We start from the raw sequence: 15976 nt of genomic DNA, 5'->3' as shown, positions 1-15976 counted from the left end.
TCAAGTAGCCACCCAGAGGAGCAGCTCAGCTTCCAAGTACTGTCTCTACTTTGACAGTCTAGAAGCCTGGTTTTATAGATCCACACCTCTAGAGAAAAAGCAATAGCATCAAGAAGGCGGCAAAACAGACACCATGCATTCCTGTTTGTTTACTACAACTGAAGGAAAGCATCCTCATAATAAAGTGGTTGGAGAATTGAAACAGAAAAAAAAACCCCTTCCAATCAAACCATAAATCCATTAGCCTACAAAAGGTAAGCTACAAGAAGGAAATAGAAATGTAATGGTGAGGATCCTTCTTTTACAAAAGTAAAAGGAGAGATTGTCAGATGAAGGAGAAGCTTTAGGACAGAAAGAGGTATCTCTAGAAGGTATCAGGCAGAAACCTTATTTCACTAGTCTAGATCTCAGACCCTGTCTCCCCACTGTAAAAATGAAACTGATACTTCCACTGCAAAATTGTGAGATTAAAACCACAATGCTTGTGCCATACTTCTGGGCAACATGGAGAAATCTTCATCCATTACACTTCCTCTCAGGAATGCTGTGAAGATGACGATACTCAAGATTCTCCAGACTCAGATTATTTTGCTAATGAGTTTCATTACAACCTGAGACAGACAGATCTACGTAGCAGACAAAGGCCTCTTCTGGAACCACTGATATAAAAGGCTGGATTATTCATTTTATAAGAAGGTTTTATACCTGAATTATGAGTGAAGGTTTGTCCCATCATTTCTATTACTGACATGCTAATTTGTTTGAAGGAATTATGTGAATGGAAATAAAGGCAATAATTACAGAAGAAAAAGGAGATAACATGCTATATCACAGGCAGATGCAGGACAACTAAGTATGTAAAAACTTGCATGACCAGTTCACAGCATGCAAAATTATAATGAAGTTATTACACATTATCTCACAGCTCACGCAAATTTCAGAAAATAATGTAATCAGGATCAGAAATATGTTGTGTACTGTAAAAATTAATTCACCAACCCCACCTGTTACCAGAAACACTAAGGAAAACCAAGCAATACTGATGATGTCTATTTTTTTGTTGATCTGTTTGTATTTTGAAACTTTTAGTTAAATAAAGCCTGCTGCAAAAAAGATCTCCCTTATTTGTACGAACTGCTCTATTACAAAGTGGCTTCACTTTGTTGACCATCTGTCATATTTACATGTTCCTTGGTCTGGCACACAAGCTTCAGCCTCTTTGTCTGCTGACTCATGTGAATAAAAACAGTCTCCCTTAACTCCTCAGTTAAACAACTATTGCTTCCCCAAGGGCCATCAAATACATTTTTTAAAAGTTACTATAACACATAATTTATTTCTTTTGCATACTTCTGTCCTGTAAAGTATAGGTTTTTATTTTGCTACACATTTTCCAGGGCTTTTGCAAGCCACATCCAGCTTGATACACAGGTTGCACTCCAAAAGTGTGATTGTTTTTCTTATTTTACATCATAAACTCCTGAAGGAAGAAACTGTGAACTTTCTGTTTCTGCACAAACTCATGTTATCAAAGAGAAACTAATAACTCCTACACTCAAAACTGCCACACTGCCAGCATGTACGCATCCATGCTCTGACAAGGTCTCAGCACTTCACTCCTGTCTCACTGGGATAGCACTAGCATCAAGTACATTTTCATAGCTGCATAAAATGTCTCCAAGACTTCACATTTTTTGCATCGCAAAGTTCATTAACCGTGCATAAATCTCACAATGGAGGGGTTCTGCAGAGCAGCACACTGCTGCTGGGAAGCAGATTTTGCTTGTGAGTCTACAAAGAGAGTGCAGGGCTGATTCACAGTTGCTGGAAGAGCTGCAAACTTTTTGGCAATTCTACAAAACATTTGGCCTGTAATTTGTCTTACTGATCACTGCCACAATTATGTCCAGGTCCCACAGAGGAGAAGCCCATATAGTACAGCAAGGAGACTGCTGCAGGGAGAAAAGGCTTTACCAGAGGTGCCCCCACTTCTCACTCTGCCTCCCTTCCTTTTCAGTCAAAGGGTTTTTTTTAACCTCAGTGTTCCAGGAACAGCCTGAAAGACAAAATGACATTCTCATGCTTCACATTTGATTTTAAACCTGATTTTTTAAAAGTATAAACTTCAGAATACACTAATGGTTTTGAAAGCTTTATGGTATTAATAACACTGTTACAGCAAAACAGTTCTTTGCTGGAGAATGCACATATTTTAAACCAAATTTAACATGTTTGTTACATGTTTGTCACATGATTGTCAGTTTGATGTCCAGAGTACATTCAAACAAGACTAGAGATCAGTTTCATTTAATTTGTTCAAATATCCAGTGATTTACTATAGTTTTTTAATGAAGTGTCAGCCAAAACAAAAAAAAATGTTAAGGTTTTGGAGCTTTTTCTTAATTTTAAAAATGCCCTCAACAAAACCACTTCCAAAACAACACATATTACCAAACTGAAGAGAAGGCTTGATGGTCAGAACTGACACTTCTGACCAAACACATTTACAAGCAGTTCACAATGTACTCACAAATGCATTTGCACACAGTTTAGAAGCTGTGTTGACTGGGGTTTTTACTCAGAGGGTGGTTGGGCATTGGAACAGGCTCTCCAGAGTGCTCACAGCACCAAGGCTCTCGGGCACATGGTGATTCTTGGGTGACCTGGGCAGGGCCAGGAGTTGAACTCAGTTATCCTGATGGGTCCCTTCCAACTCAGCAGATTCTGTGATTCTATGACAACAGATACAGCCACTCAGGAAAAGACAGCTAGATAACACTTTCAAAAGGCTGCTGAATCAGGAGCCTAAATTCTTCATGTAATTTCCACATTGCTGAAAAATTTGCAGTAGATCTCAATTCAGAGAAATACACAAAGTTCAATATTGAAAACAGAAGGAATGCAATTGAGGGTGATGTAACTAGCTGGGAGCACAGAGGAATCAGTATGTATGCAACTAAATGATACACATACTCTCAATAGTTTCAGCAACAGAAAACACCACTCAAAGAGCTACCCATTAAAATCAATATAGGAACATCAGCTTTGAATCTGTGCACAAGACAACTTATCTCTGTCTGTCCTCCAGTCATTAATGCCCAGCACTCACTACAAACTTCCAATTTTTGTATGTTTGTTTTAGGCATATTGATTTTGCTTACTCACACATCTACTTATCAACAAAACCAACACAACAAAGTTTCTGGGGTTTTTGCACTGTTCTGGACTGTGATGAACATAGGTCAATTGCTCCTCATCTATTTTTGTTACCATACCACTATAGTAAAGTGAATACCCTTCAAAGAAGAATCATGACCCGACATTTCTGCTAAATGATATATCCTAGAAGGCCACTTGCAACTAATGGGCAAAGCAGAGAAGAATGAGCAGGGACTGGCAAGAAAAGAGCACCTAAAGAGATTACAGGAGCTTGTCTAGGTCGTAGTGTCTGAGCTGCTCCTCAGAATTGTTCAAAGTAAGCTTAGCTGAACTTGAATTTTAAAACCTTTCACCCAGCTGTATAAAAATGCATATGCAAATTTACCTCCCAAATACAACTACTAAACTAATATTGTTTTTAAAGCTACATGTAGATATAGATATATAACTTATAATGTAGTTATATAATGTATCTATACATCTACCAATATATAAATACACACGCACAAATACACACATAAAGTATTGCCAAATGCATAAAGTACTGCCAAAGGGTTCTCAGAAAGAAGCTCAAGGTTCTGCTTTTTAGGTGAAAAGCCCAGACACTTGCTTCTGATTCAATGGATAACACTTCTAGAAAATAGGCATGAGGTGTTAATAAAATTCTTCTTTGTTCTTTCTTCCTTTCAGAGGCTTGGCAGGGCTCTGAGAAATTGCTAGCAGGAAGAGTAAAGGGGTGAGATAAAACTTTACATAGCTTATCTCAGCCCAGTGACATCAGTACATACTATTACCCCTATATAACATATCCAAATTTCATTATTGTACTCTTAGTGGTCTAACCCACCTATCACTACAGAAAAAAGCTCGAATGTAATAATACTATACCAGCTTTCATTGAATTATACAGAAAAATCCTGTAGTTCCCTCAAACTGGGCATTCTTGAAGCTATATGGGACACTAAGAAACAACTAAAAGTTTGGGAATCATGGACTAGATCATGTGGGCTGTCCATCTAAGCACATCAACTTCTTGAAGAGAAACACCACATTTTGCAAAGCATCAGGAACTCCAAATAACCCTAGCAAAATTTCCACTATTGTCTCTCCCCTTGATATTTTGAGTTAGGGACACCAAGCAAAGCTGAGCTGATAGGCTGCTCAACTATCATTGCAACCTTTCACACTGGTAAGTGTTTTCCTAATATTTCTCTTGGCTTCCCCAGTCTGCCTTTTTGATTTGTGCTTGGACTGGAATTTTTTGAAGACAGAAACCCCCATTTCACATTAAATTGAAAAAAAATTACCAAACATTCATAGGTATTTTCTGTGATTAGGAGTCCCTGAAAATCCCAACAGTCAGTACCAACTAAAAATTTTTAATAGTGTTCCCACTGCTTGGGAGAGTCCAGTTTTCAGGGATAGATCATGTTCCTACAACACCCCACTAAGTCTGCTAAAACTGGAGCATTTTTGCCTGAAGTTCAAACCTACATATTACATTTATTCCTTCAAACACTTCAGTAGTATAACTAACTGGAAACTCGGTGCATCACTCCTTCCTGACTGAAACAGCCACTCCAACAGCCATGAGTATGATCAGTTCCCTGCTGCTTGCTGAGCAGCACAGCTGGGCAAATGCCACAGAGCCTCAGACACTGGGATGCTTCTGAGTCCTACTGACACGAGGATCTTACTGGTCTACCAGAGTGACAAAAAAGGGGAAGGAGTTGGACTGCTGGGAATAATGGCAGTATGGATATAAGGGAAGTAATGACATGGAAAATGAAGGAAAAGTTACAGCAGCTGGGACTTGAGGGCAAGGTGATAGTGGTGGATTAAGGAGAAAAGTGGGCCAGGAGGTCAAATGTTCAAGAGGTGCCAAGACACTATGGGGTCACAAGGAAAGAAAAGACAATGAAACTCAGAGGAAAAGAAAAGCAAAAAGATTCCTCAGTAACTCCAAAAGGAACCATGTAAGAGAGAGAAAACAAAGTGGATGCAGCATGAATGACTTTAAGCCTTCCCTTTTCCAATACATTCTTAGACATCACTTTCTAAGGCCATGGATCAATCTCACCTTGAAATAAAGGGAGGTTGACAGATGCCAGAGAGACTTATGCAATGAGTAAATACGGTCCCAGCAAGAAAACTGTACTTGGAATAGATCTCTGTAGAGATCTATAGCAGGACATTTCTTTCACATTGCCTGCTAGCACTGCCAACATCAAACTCTTATGCACTATTCTTGACCATCTTAAAGCCAGAACAGATAAAGAAAGACAGAGAATTGGCAGCATAAAGACAGAACAGATGATAAAGAGGAAACTGAAGGAAAACAGGGAAGGGCACTACTGTCTTGCTGGCTTTTAATCTGTGAAACAAAGCAAAGCAATTCCAGCCATTTCCTCATCACCTATGCAGAGGATTCCTTAGTCTTCCCTTCATCTTTCCACCACCATTTTATCTGCAGCATTGCTACCACATCACACTCTAAATATACTTATAAATATTAACATTGTCAAAGCCATCTATCTTTTAATGATATAAAAAAGGCCAATGTATTGAAGGATGGAGAGTTCTAAATGCATAAGAAATCCCCATAATAAGAGGCCTGTAACTTATTTATAACTCTCAAGTACTGAAAGATACTAAGCTGGAAACATTAAGTAGTACATTTCCCTAGTCTTCATGTAAGATACAGAGATACCAAGGGGGCTTGCTGTTCAAACAATGTAGACATTAAATTTATTTGGTAATATCTAGCCATTATTCATGCTTTTTTGTTCCTGCCTGTGATGAAATTGCCCAGCAGGACACCAGAAACAAGCAAAATGATTCTATTGTCTGGAACAATCAAATCAACTCAAGTTAGCTGATATAAGGCAGAAATGGCTGCCTGCAAGCCTCCGATGGAATCAAACTTTGCTTTTTTTAATTTTAAAAGCTATGGTCTGACATTATTTATGTTCCTCAACAATTCAAGCCCTAAAAAATTCAGAGGGGGAAAAAAACTCTTAGAATTATGTAGCATTTCTCTAACACTGCTTCCAATAAAACAAACATTAAAACTGCTGTTACATTTAATGGGAACATGCCAATGTCTCTAGGTTTCTTAGCTGTGCTATTCAGAAATATGTGAAATCCTGGCTTCTGTAACTTCTGTTAAATTACAGCAATTATACTTCAATATCATTGACATTTTTAACTCTTGGAGGAATGCAAGTGAAAGGACACTCAGAAATCAACTTTACTAGCAATTCAAGCAACTGGCTGAATAATGATCAGAATAGATAAGAATTCTGCAGATGTTCTCGCACCATATTCATTTGCATTTTCTTTACTAAAATGTAGTGCAAAGTACATAACTGCCATGAAAGTTACCCAATCTCTAGAATGGCTTATTAGCTTTACAGTTGCAGTTTCATATTAATATTACTGAATGTACTTTTTATATTGTCTAGTGATTGCCTGCCAAACAGGAAAGTACTCACAAACACAAGGTTAAAACTTTTTGTCACCCTTCTGTAGTTACCACTTTCCCCCCAAATGGTTGAAACCCCTGCAACTTCTACAATTTGCATGACTCAAAATACCCCATTCTTCAGGCCTTGCTCTGGCCAGCTTAGCAAAAACGTTTGTTCGATCCTCCCCAGCCCAAACCGTCAGTTTTACAGGCTGTCTATGGACTTCTGATCTTATTCCATATCCAAATACTTCCAGCCTTACCTTTCCATGTGGATGGAGGAAAAGTCTCTTCTCAGTCCTCTCTTACCACAAATATCCCATTACTTGCGTGCTCTATTGTTCCCAAACCCTCTCTTACCATGAACTGCAGATGTCTTTCTCTTACAAGATAATAGTTGGGGTGGGGGAAAGGAGATTAAAATAGGATTGGGTAAAGCAGAATTCAACCAGCCAATTCAAGCCAAAAAGCTCCTGTATTCAATGTTTTAAAACTGTATTCACAGTCTCCCTTCAAAACCTGAAAATCATCAAAAAGTTCATTTAAATGAAAGTTATTTACAGAGTGAAAACAAATCACATTTAGTTGCCAAGTTCTACAATTCCAACTTAAATCAAATCCTCATTTTGGCAATATTTAAAGAATTCTGGACATGGAAGACAGAAATTCAGTTTTATGCTAGAGAGCAGAAACCAGACTTACATATGCAAGATTTGCAGAAGAAGAATAAATCAGTAAGAAAAAAAAAAACAAAAAAAAAAACCAAGCAAAGGATGTTGTTAACTGTTATTTATTCTTGGTTTTCCTTTGGAGCACAGGACCCTATTGAGGGAATAATTTAAACTGGCCTGGATGATGTCCAGTGAACCCAGTGGGATCAGCAGTTTACTCAGACCCATGAAATTCTGCACAGTATCTATGGAACCACCTAAGCTGGAATAATGACATGCACTGTATTAAAACTGGCACAAGAAGGACATGCAGGAACTGTTTTCACTCCACTTGGACATTTCGTAAAAGTCTAGATTTGAGCTAGTACCTATGAACTGGACTCTGCTACTGTAACTTTTTTCTAACAAATACTTTCTACGGAGTTCAGTAGAGTTATTTTCACTATGTGGAACTTTGTATCAGTATTTGGTATTAGCAACAATAAAGTGAGATTCTGATCAGTGGTGGGCTCAACTCCTGTCCTACAGATATGATAATTCAGTGTTAAGTGAAATGCATGCTCCACTACACACTTTTCATGCCCTGAGCAATATTTTTTCACATCTGAAGTGAGACTTCAAAAGCTATATACTCAGCAAAGCAGGCCAAAAAACCCCAAAGTGGGTCAGTGATCACCATACGGCCTCCAACCAGCCGATTTGCCTATGCCAGCTCAGCCCTGTCTCCTACACGTGCAGCTTTCTGCTGCTGCCAAAAGGGCAGCTGGAGTACGCGCTGCGGCAGCAACTATTCATTACCCTCCTCCAGGTTTCTCCCCATGCCTCATCTCTTCCTTTCCCCACATTGCCCTTTCTCTCTCCCTGCAGTAACAACAGCAGAGGCAGCATTTTCCCCCTCTGTTGCTTCTCAGCAGACTGGGAAGCACTGCAGGTAAGCAGGAGCTGTTAGGAGAGAACATTTCTAGCAGGGAGTAGGAGTAGATTTATGCAGCTGTAGAAAGGGACTGATACAAGACAGTGGGTGAGCTCTGTGTGACTGTACCACATCCCCAGCAGAGAGGGAAAAGAGAAGGAACAGGAGGGAGACAGACTGTGGGAGAAGGCAAGGAAGACCCCTATCTGTACAAAGTTCTCTCCAAAATCTCTCAGCTCCTCTTGACAATCACTTACCCTCAGAATGAGAGAGTCCCTGTGAAACCCTGCTGAGCCCCATAGCTCTCAGCCTTGCCCCACAAGCCTGACAGATCTTGCTCCATAACCTCCTTGTCATGCAGAAACCTCTCAAACAAGACCCCAGCAATTTCCCTTTCATCTCCACAAATATGATTCCGATAACAGCTTTTCAGCAGCCCATGAACTGTTTAGATGAGATCTGAAGTTTTTGCAAGTGAAATCCTAGGCCTTTCAACACCACCAGCACAAATAAATTCAGTCAGCAGATGAAAATAAAAATGAAAATACGCTACAGTCACTTTCTGCCAGCCCAGTGCCAGCCCTCAGCAGTGCACGGCACAAGCAGAGGTGAACGCACAGGGTGACCTGCACTACAATGATGACAATTCCATTCTCTGTCTGCCAGCTACAACAGATCACCTGCTGGCTGAAAGGAGTTCCCATTCCAACAACAGAAATGGCATTAAAAGAAGGGGGGGGAAAAAAAGCACCTGAGTAGGCTTTCAATTTCATTCAGATTAGAGGCACTGGAAAGAGAGAGTTCTACTTCTCACATCCGTGGACAGCTCACAGGACCAAGGACTCTCAAGAGCTTTAATTCCTCCCCTGCTGCTGCCTTTCGGGTGACATTTAGAGCTCAGATAACCTAGGTGTTTAACTGTATAGACTGCAACTTCTTCCCCATGCCAGTTCCTATAACTCATCATCCACTTGCTACTGAGATATTAGATTAATTCATAATAAACTTGCTTTATGCAATAGTGGCACAGTTGCACAACTAACTTCACATTGGCAAAACAGAAATATGAAAGGATGCTTTTAAAAAAGTATAATGTTTTAAATTTAGATCTGAAGAAGCTGCACTGAAAGAAGAAAAATAGTATGGAAGATATTTTAGCAAAGGAAATCTCACTACAATATATGTTTTTTTTTTTCCTGACAGCATAAGGGGTTTTTTTTTTTAAGACAGCAGAAAATTAAATCTCTTTCATTAACCTAAATATAGCTGTAAATTATTTTCATTGGAAATAGAGGCTTTTCTTGTTAAATGTTCTGATGTTCTCAATGATTTAGTGAGTTCTGCTACTCAGCCAGCAAAAGGATTTCTTAGGACAGCTCAATAGCTTTTCCCATGTACTGCCAGGCTAATGGCTAAGACCCTTAGATGGAGTCTTTGGCATAGGTCCAATCATGCTGATTTCATCTGTCATCAACTCTGGAAAGTGGACTTGAACTCAGAACCCATACTACCAATCATCCACACACGTAAACATTGATCATGATAATTTGAAGGAGTGGAACCACAGGGCTAAATATCAATGGAATTTTCCTTCCTGATCTCAATTCCACTGATTAAAATGTAGCTGCAATGCCAACTCAAGTGAATCACTTACATATGCCACATGTAAGAAAGCTAGATAAAAACATACTTTATTATTACCTGAATTATCTAACTCAAAAAATATAGCCAGAGCTGTCAAGTTGCTGGTTTGTTTTTCAATCAGAACTTGCAAGTTGGTTATTGTTCTGTATTTTTTGTTTTTCAAAGAGTAACTTCACCAGCATCCTCTTGAATACTCGGTGCCATTCTGTATGACATTTTCTGTGCTTACAAAAAGCCTGAAATGTCATAAATCCAAAGCTTTCTAAAAGTGCAGTGTAACCATGACTAAAAAAATCTGCAAAACTGACACTTTTACTGTGCTATGTCTGTATTGATGCACTACTGGCAAAGCAGCCATCTTTTTAATTGTCACTATACTTATTTTAGAAACCTAAACAAGTGTTTTCTATTGATCTTACCAAAAGGCCACAAAACTATGTATTTTGTTTAAATGCTTTCATCCAGTAAACTCCGAATCACTGTTTCACACCACAACTTTGAATAATTAAAAAAAATATATATTCAGGGAGTATATGTATCATACGGTTAAATGCAACTGCTGAACACTCTGTAGATGAAAGGAACCAGGATTTTGCATATCTATCTGACTTGTATTAATATAGTAGACATTATCGTGATTTCAAACTTTGTACTTGTTTATCATTAGTGTTTCCACTGTAACCATGACATCCGTATATAGCACAGGCCTAAGAGTGAGAAAAATATCCAGTATTTTCCTAAAAAAATTGTATGACAAAAAAATAAGGATTTGAACAATGGCAAAAGTCAATCAAATTTGGTGAGCTGGCTAAAATGAGAAACAGTTTCCTCTGAGGGGGAAAAAACCCCAAAACTTTTTTTTATTTTATTTTTGTGAATCTTTTTTTGCATTTTGGACTTCTGACAAGAACCTAGAAACATAACCTTGACCCTAGTGCAGATATTATAAAACAAATTCTGAAATTTCCTTAAAAAAACCCCATGCAGTACTATATGAGATCAAAAGCATTAAAGCTTAATATGTTTACAAGACCTTTACAAGACATTTTCTCAACCCTCTTTTAATAGTGACTGTCCAGTCCTGCAATAATTGTTGCATCATACTGAAGGTAAGGAGGGGCAGCAGTGTAATTGCTCCAATCACACTCAGCAAGTACTTGGTACCCAGTTCCAACTTTCAGGACTGCTTAAAGGGAAACCCTCAGAATGGCATGAAAAGACTTGATGGTCTTCAAGTGTGTTTCAAGTGTGTAGGTTGCATTTATTTGATATTTCAGGCAGTAAAGAAGAATGGGTTACTGTGATTGCTGGTTTTAATTTGCTTGTTACAGAGTTCAGGGAGAGTACTACAAAAATACTGCCTTAAATGCCAAAAGTGAAATGAAGGAACTAGTCCTCTTATTATACAGAAAAAACTGACTGTATCATACCAGCAGTCTTAGCCTAATGTTGGTTTAGGCCATGTGCATTTTCCTTGTAGTGTGAAACTCATTCAATTTGCAGACAACCTCTTTTTCAGGTTTTAATACAGACTCCAGACACTGATGAAGATACCAATAAATCAATTTACTTCAGTATGGACTCTATAGAGATGTCATGGCCACCGGTCTTCTTGTAACTCAATGAAAAAATACCCAAAACCAGTGTGATTTTGTAAGAGCCAGTTCTGTGAAGTCCCTATCTATTAATCCAATAAACACACTCAGAATTACAGTGACACACTCAGTAAAAAGGAAGATTTTGGAAAGGGTAAAGCACAATCCCACAAACACTTAACTCCTACCCCCCATCTAACTGTGATACAGGGGGGAGGTGTATGCTGTCTTCGTAGTACATGCACACAATCCTAATGGCAAGGATTAGCAGCACAAACCAAGGTAAGTGATGTTTCAGAAGCTGCATTATATTGAGCTGACCAGTTATGATCCACTGCCATGTCCTCGATTCTGTCACATCAACAGACAACAAGCGTAGTCACTCCCTCGTCTCCTCCCACCCACTGAATGCTGGACAGCAATGAATCCTGATGCAATAAAAGCCAGCATTTATCTGATTCAGCTATCTAGTTCCTCACAGATCCTGTTTACAATGGACCTCAACCTGTTAAATTCCACTATTTATCTAGGGAATCTGTTCAGACATTTGAGTTCACCTTAAATATCAGAGCCAGGATGCACCCCAGTCTCACCAAAATTCAAACTTGGCATCTGGAATCTGCAAGGTTCTTCCAGATTTGGTGACAAACTCACAACATGTACCATGCACAAAAAGAACATACAAAATTATTATTCTTTCACTAAAAATCTGTGCAGATATCCTCATCCTACTAGTCTCAAAGATGAAACCTCACTCGATTTCAGGAGAGTCCCAACTTGATTATCATTCAATACAGGTAAAAGACATCTGCAATATTGCTGCATTTGTCTTTTCCTGTTATAGCTATTTTTTCTCCTTCTATCACCCACTTTTACCATTTGAGCTTACTAATGCGTAGCTTTTATAGAGCATCAGAATAATCTAGACCCCGATTATCACAATGCAACACATAGGCAGCAAAAATGAAAAATATTTTAAAGTTGTAAACATAAAAGTTTTAACAGCAAAGTTGATCAGCTCCTAATCAGCATAGAGACTAATACTTTCATGCCCTTTCATCATTTCCCCATCTCTACATAACTGCATTAAACAAAGAAGCCCCAAAGAATACATAAAACTCAGACCTATTAACCCTAGCTATTTTTTCTTTGGTCCTGGGTTCTTTGTGCGTTTGCCAAAAACCTACTAGCTAGTATCCTTGACCATGAAAAATAAGTACATAAAAAGATGAGCATATATAATTTCAGATGGCTGGTTGAGCAGGGCACACTGAAAATGAGATGATAGCTACTATTGTTTTATCACACATCTCATTTAAAGGATATCCACCATTTAACAGTTTAACTGCAGAAATGTGAAATGTGCATATTCACGTTTCCTGTTTCTTGATTGTTTGATTGGTTTCTCCCTGTTAAATCACACTACTTGAGGATGTCAGAGCAAGGATTTTCCAGCTTTTTTGTACTCCCACTGAGGCACGTTAGCCTCTGGGTCTTAAAGATGCTGTGAAAGCTGCTAAGACACGTTGTGTGTACAGACAACAGAATTTCTCTAGTTGGGCCCAAATTCCACTAGGACCCTTTCATCAGTCTTGAGCATTTGAAGAAGCATTGCGTTAGATCTACGCAGAGAGGTGTCGATCATCTGAAGGAAGGAAGGAGGAGCATCAGTATTGATGCAGTGAGCTCTCAAGTGACAGGAAGACCCTAAGGTGTCTCGTATCAGAGGTCAGGTCTGGATTTTTAAGGTTCATCTTTGCCAGGCTAACCAAGAGTATTCACCCTGAAATGATGAAACTCATCTAAGCACTGGATCTTGGTTTTGTGGTAATGTTTGGTGTGGATGCATTGGGTTCAGGTTCTTCAGACTCAGTAAGACAACTAGATTTGTATGTATGTCACATAATTTCAGAAACTTACAAGGTAACTACATACTTCATACTTAGATTCAGCATATTTTTCTTTCCTGCCTGGCCTGTAGATAACATGCATTAGTTATATAGTAACCATGACTATCTCAGTAAAACAAAGTGTGGAAATAATGAAAAGCCTTCAGAGGCATTACATGCCCTTGGTAACCTAGCTCTGCAAGACAGATGTTTCATCCAGAGCCATGCCACTGAAAATCACATGTACATGTATGTATCTACAGCGTGAACACTTACCCAGTCCTCGAAGTGACGGCTCCCGTTCTGCAGCAAGTCCTCAAACTGTATAGTGCAGTTAGCTACAAAATCGTCGTACCCGATGGGGGCATCATGGAAAACAGCCATCTCTATCTTCCTGCCATTACAAACGTCGGTGACAAATTCATCGTTCCAAGCAGGACTGTTGGTCTTTTGCTTGGTCGAGGTCTGCCCGATCCTGGAGTCATCCACATTGAGGGCGATGTAAGGGTCCAGCAAAAAGGTCTGTGGCCTGGGACCCACTGCATGCCTCAGAGACCACGCCGTGGGTTTCAGATTCACCGCCTCGCAGATCTTGATTTTCAGCAAGCCATTGAAAACCACCATGGCTGGATAGCTGCACTTTTCCCGGGATCAAACACTCGCTCAACGCACTCGCACCGAGAGGGAGGGAGGGAGGTCTCGCCAATAAATAGGAGGGCAGGTCTGGGAGGTGGGGGAGCAGGGTACGGTGCGGGTCCCTTCGCCTGGCTGCTGCTGTTACCTTTGATTATTTAGCCTTTGCTCTTGCGACACCCAGTGAATACATTTATTTTCTTGCCCGTGTTTCTAACGGAAAACAAGGGAGGGGGGCCGCCAGGGAGGGGGAGGCGGCCGCGGCTGCAGGAACCCCCGAATGCTATCAAAACCCGAGCATAATCAATCCGGGGGTAAGCAAGAGCCTTCTCCCTTCACCCTGACCATAATCCTGGATCAGTCCTCGCAGAGGAAGCAGAGCCGCGATCCCGGACTCCCGCACACGCCAGTCCTGCCCGTGCGCCGCACAACAATACACACACACGCATACACACACACACACACGCACACACACACACGGATCAGAAACACCGGCCGACCCACCAGCCCTGCCTACTGCACAGCCTCCGCTCAGCAAACATCCACCCGGGGACCTTCCATCCGCGCCGCCGCCCGCAGCCGCCCGTCCTGCGCCGCCGCCGCCTCCTGCTCCGCCGCCGCCAAGGCCGAGGACCCAGCGGAGCGACCCCCGCGCATGGGGGGCGCCGGCAGCGGAGCGGCCCGCGCGGGTCTCGGCGGGCTCCGGCTGGGCGGCCGCCGCCCTGGCGATGGGCAGAGCCGCCGCCGCCGCCTCCCTCCCGCCTCCCTCCCGCCGGCCGCCCCCCGCCCGCCTCCCGCCCGCCGCCTCCCCTCGGCCGCCGCCGGCCGCCTCCCTCCGCGCAGCCCCCGCCCGCTGCCGGTGCCGCTCCGCCGCTCGCTCCAGCGCAGGAAATGCGCAAAAGACGTCAGTGTGTGTGTGTGGGGCGAGCGAGCGGCGGCGGCGGCAGCCCCGGCCGCGCGTGTGTGTCTCTGTGTGTGTTTGAGTGTAGAAAGTTTTGCCTGTTGGGGGAGCAGCGCGGCCGCCACCAGTCGGGAACCGCAGCGGGGGTCGCGCTCCCCGGGCTGGGCTTGCCGCTCCTCCACACCCGCCGGGCGGCTTTCCGCCGGGGACACTGCCCGCCCCGGCCCCACGCCTCCTCCTCCGCCTCCTCCTCCTCCTCCTCACAGGATAAAGTGATGAACCAAACGTGGATAGGGCACCCCCGGACGCCTTCCTCCCCGACCGCCTTTATTAACGTGCTTGACCACCAAGGTCCTGCTCGGACCACCACTCACACCGCGGCGGGCGCTTCTGGCGCCGCGGTGCCGGCGGACGCCCCTTCCCGCAGGGCTTCCCGCCCCTCGCCCTTCTCTCCGCGATCCCCGGGACGCCTCTGCCCGCGCCTGACGGGCAGCGAACTCCGCCGCCCCCGCCCTGCCCCGCCGCCTGACAGCGCCGAGCCCCGGCCCGCGTCCCCGCCACCCCCGCCCACCGCGGCAGCGGCACAGACAGCGCTACGTCAGCGGGGGCCGGGCCGGGCCGGAGGAAGAGTTTCCCCGCGGTGTGCGAGCGCCGGGAAATGCCGAGCGCCGCCAGGGGAAGCGGCCTCCCGGGGCCCGCCCCGCCCGGCCCGGCGCGGCTCGGCTCGATCCAACCCGGCCGGGAGGCGCTGCCTGGGCTGGGACAGAAGCCGCCTGTTGGCCGCCCGACGCCCCGCGGCGGTGGGGCACTGCCAGCCCCTTTGTCTCCGCGATCACCTGGCCCGTGCCTGCCCCACCTCAACCCGCGGCGCCTCCCCGCTGCCCCGGGCTGGCGCTGAGCTGCAGACCGCAGGCCGGCGGTCGCCACTGCCCTGCAAGCGTACTGAAAAGGGAAAAAAAAATACCCCAAAACCTTCTGAAAGGGTGTGCGTACTGTTTTCTTGAACGTTATCTACACGTCATGAAAGATTTCAGTAATTTTTCATCACCGTGGTATGAAATACCCTATGAAATACCCGTGAGGCTGCATGCAGCCTGACTTTCTC

The 15976-nt window shown here is 42.9% G+C and overlaps 1 protein-coding gene across 3 annotated transcripts in view; it reads right to left on the bottom strand.

Annotated features, from left to right (window-relative positions):
- Positions 1–14604, bottom strand: part of PRKCE (protein kinase C epsilon) — a 287906-nt gene extending 273302 nt beyond the window's left edge. For 2 of the 3 annotated variants that reach the window (XM_066546511.1, XM_066546512.1), the window contains exon 1: positions 13614–14604. In XM_066546511.1, the coding sequence (XP_066402608.1) occupies positions 13614–13961 (348 nt within the window). In that variant the 5' untranslated portion in view covers positions 13962–14604. The remainder of the gene's footprint in view (positions 1–13613) is intronic. The other variant, XM_066546510.1, reaches the window with a different exon arrangement.
- Positions 14605–15976: the final 1372 nt, after the last annotated feature.

The sequence above is a fragment of the Molothrus aeneus genome, chromosome 3 (genome assembly GCF_037042795.1).
Source record: "Molothrus aeneus isolate 106 chromosome 3, BPBGC_Maene_1.0, whole genome shotgun sequence".
Classification (NCBI taxonomy): Eukaryota; Metazoa; Chordata; class Aves; order Passeriformes; family Icteridae; genus Molothrus; species Molothrus aeneus.
This window is presented reverse-complemented; position numbering and strand designations above follow the sequence as displayed.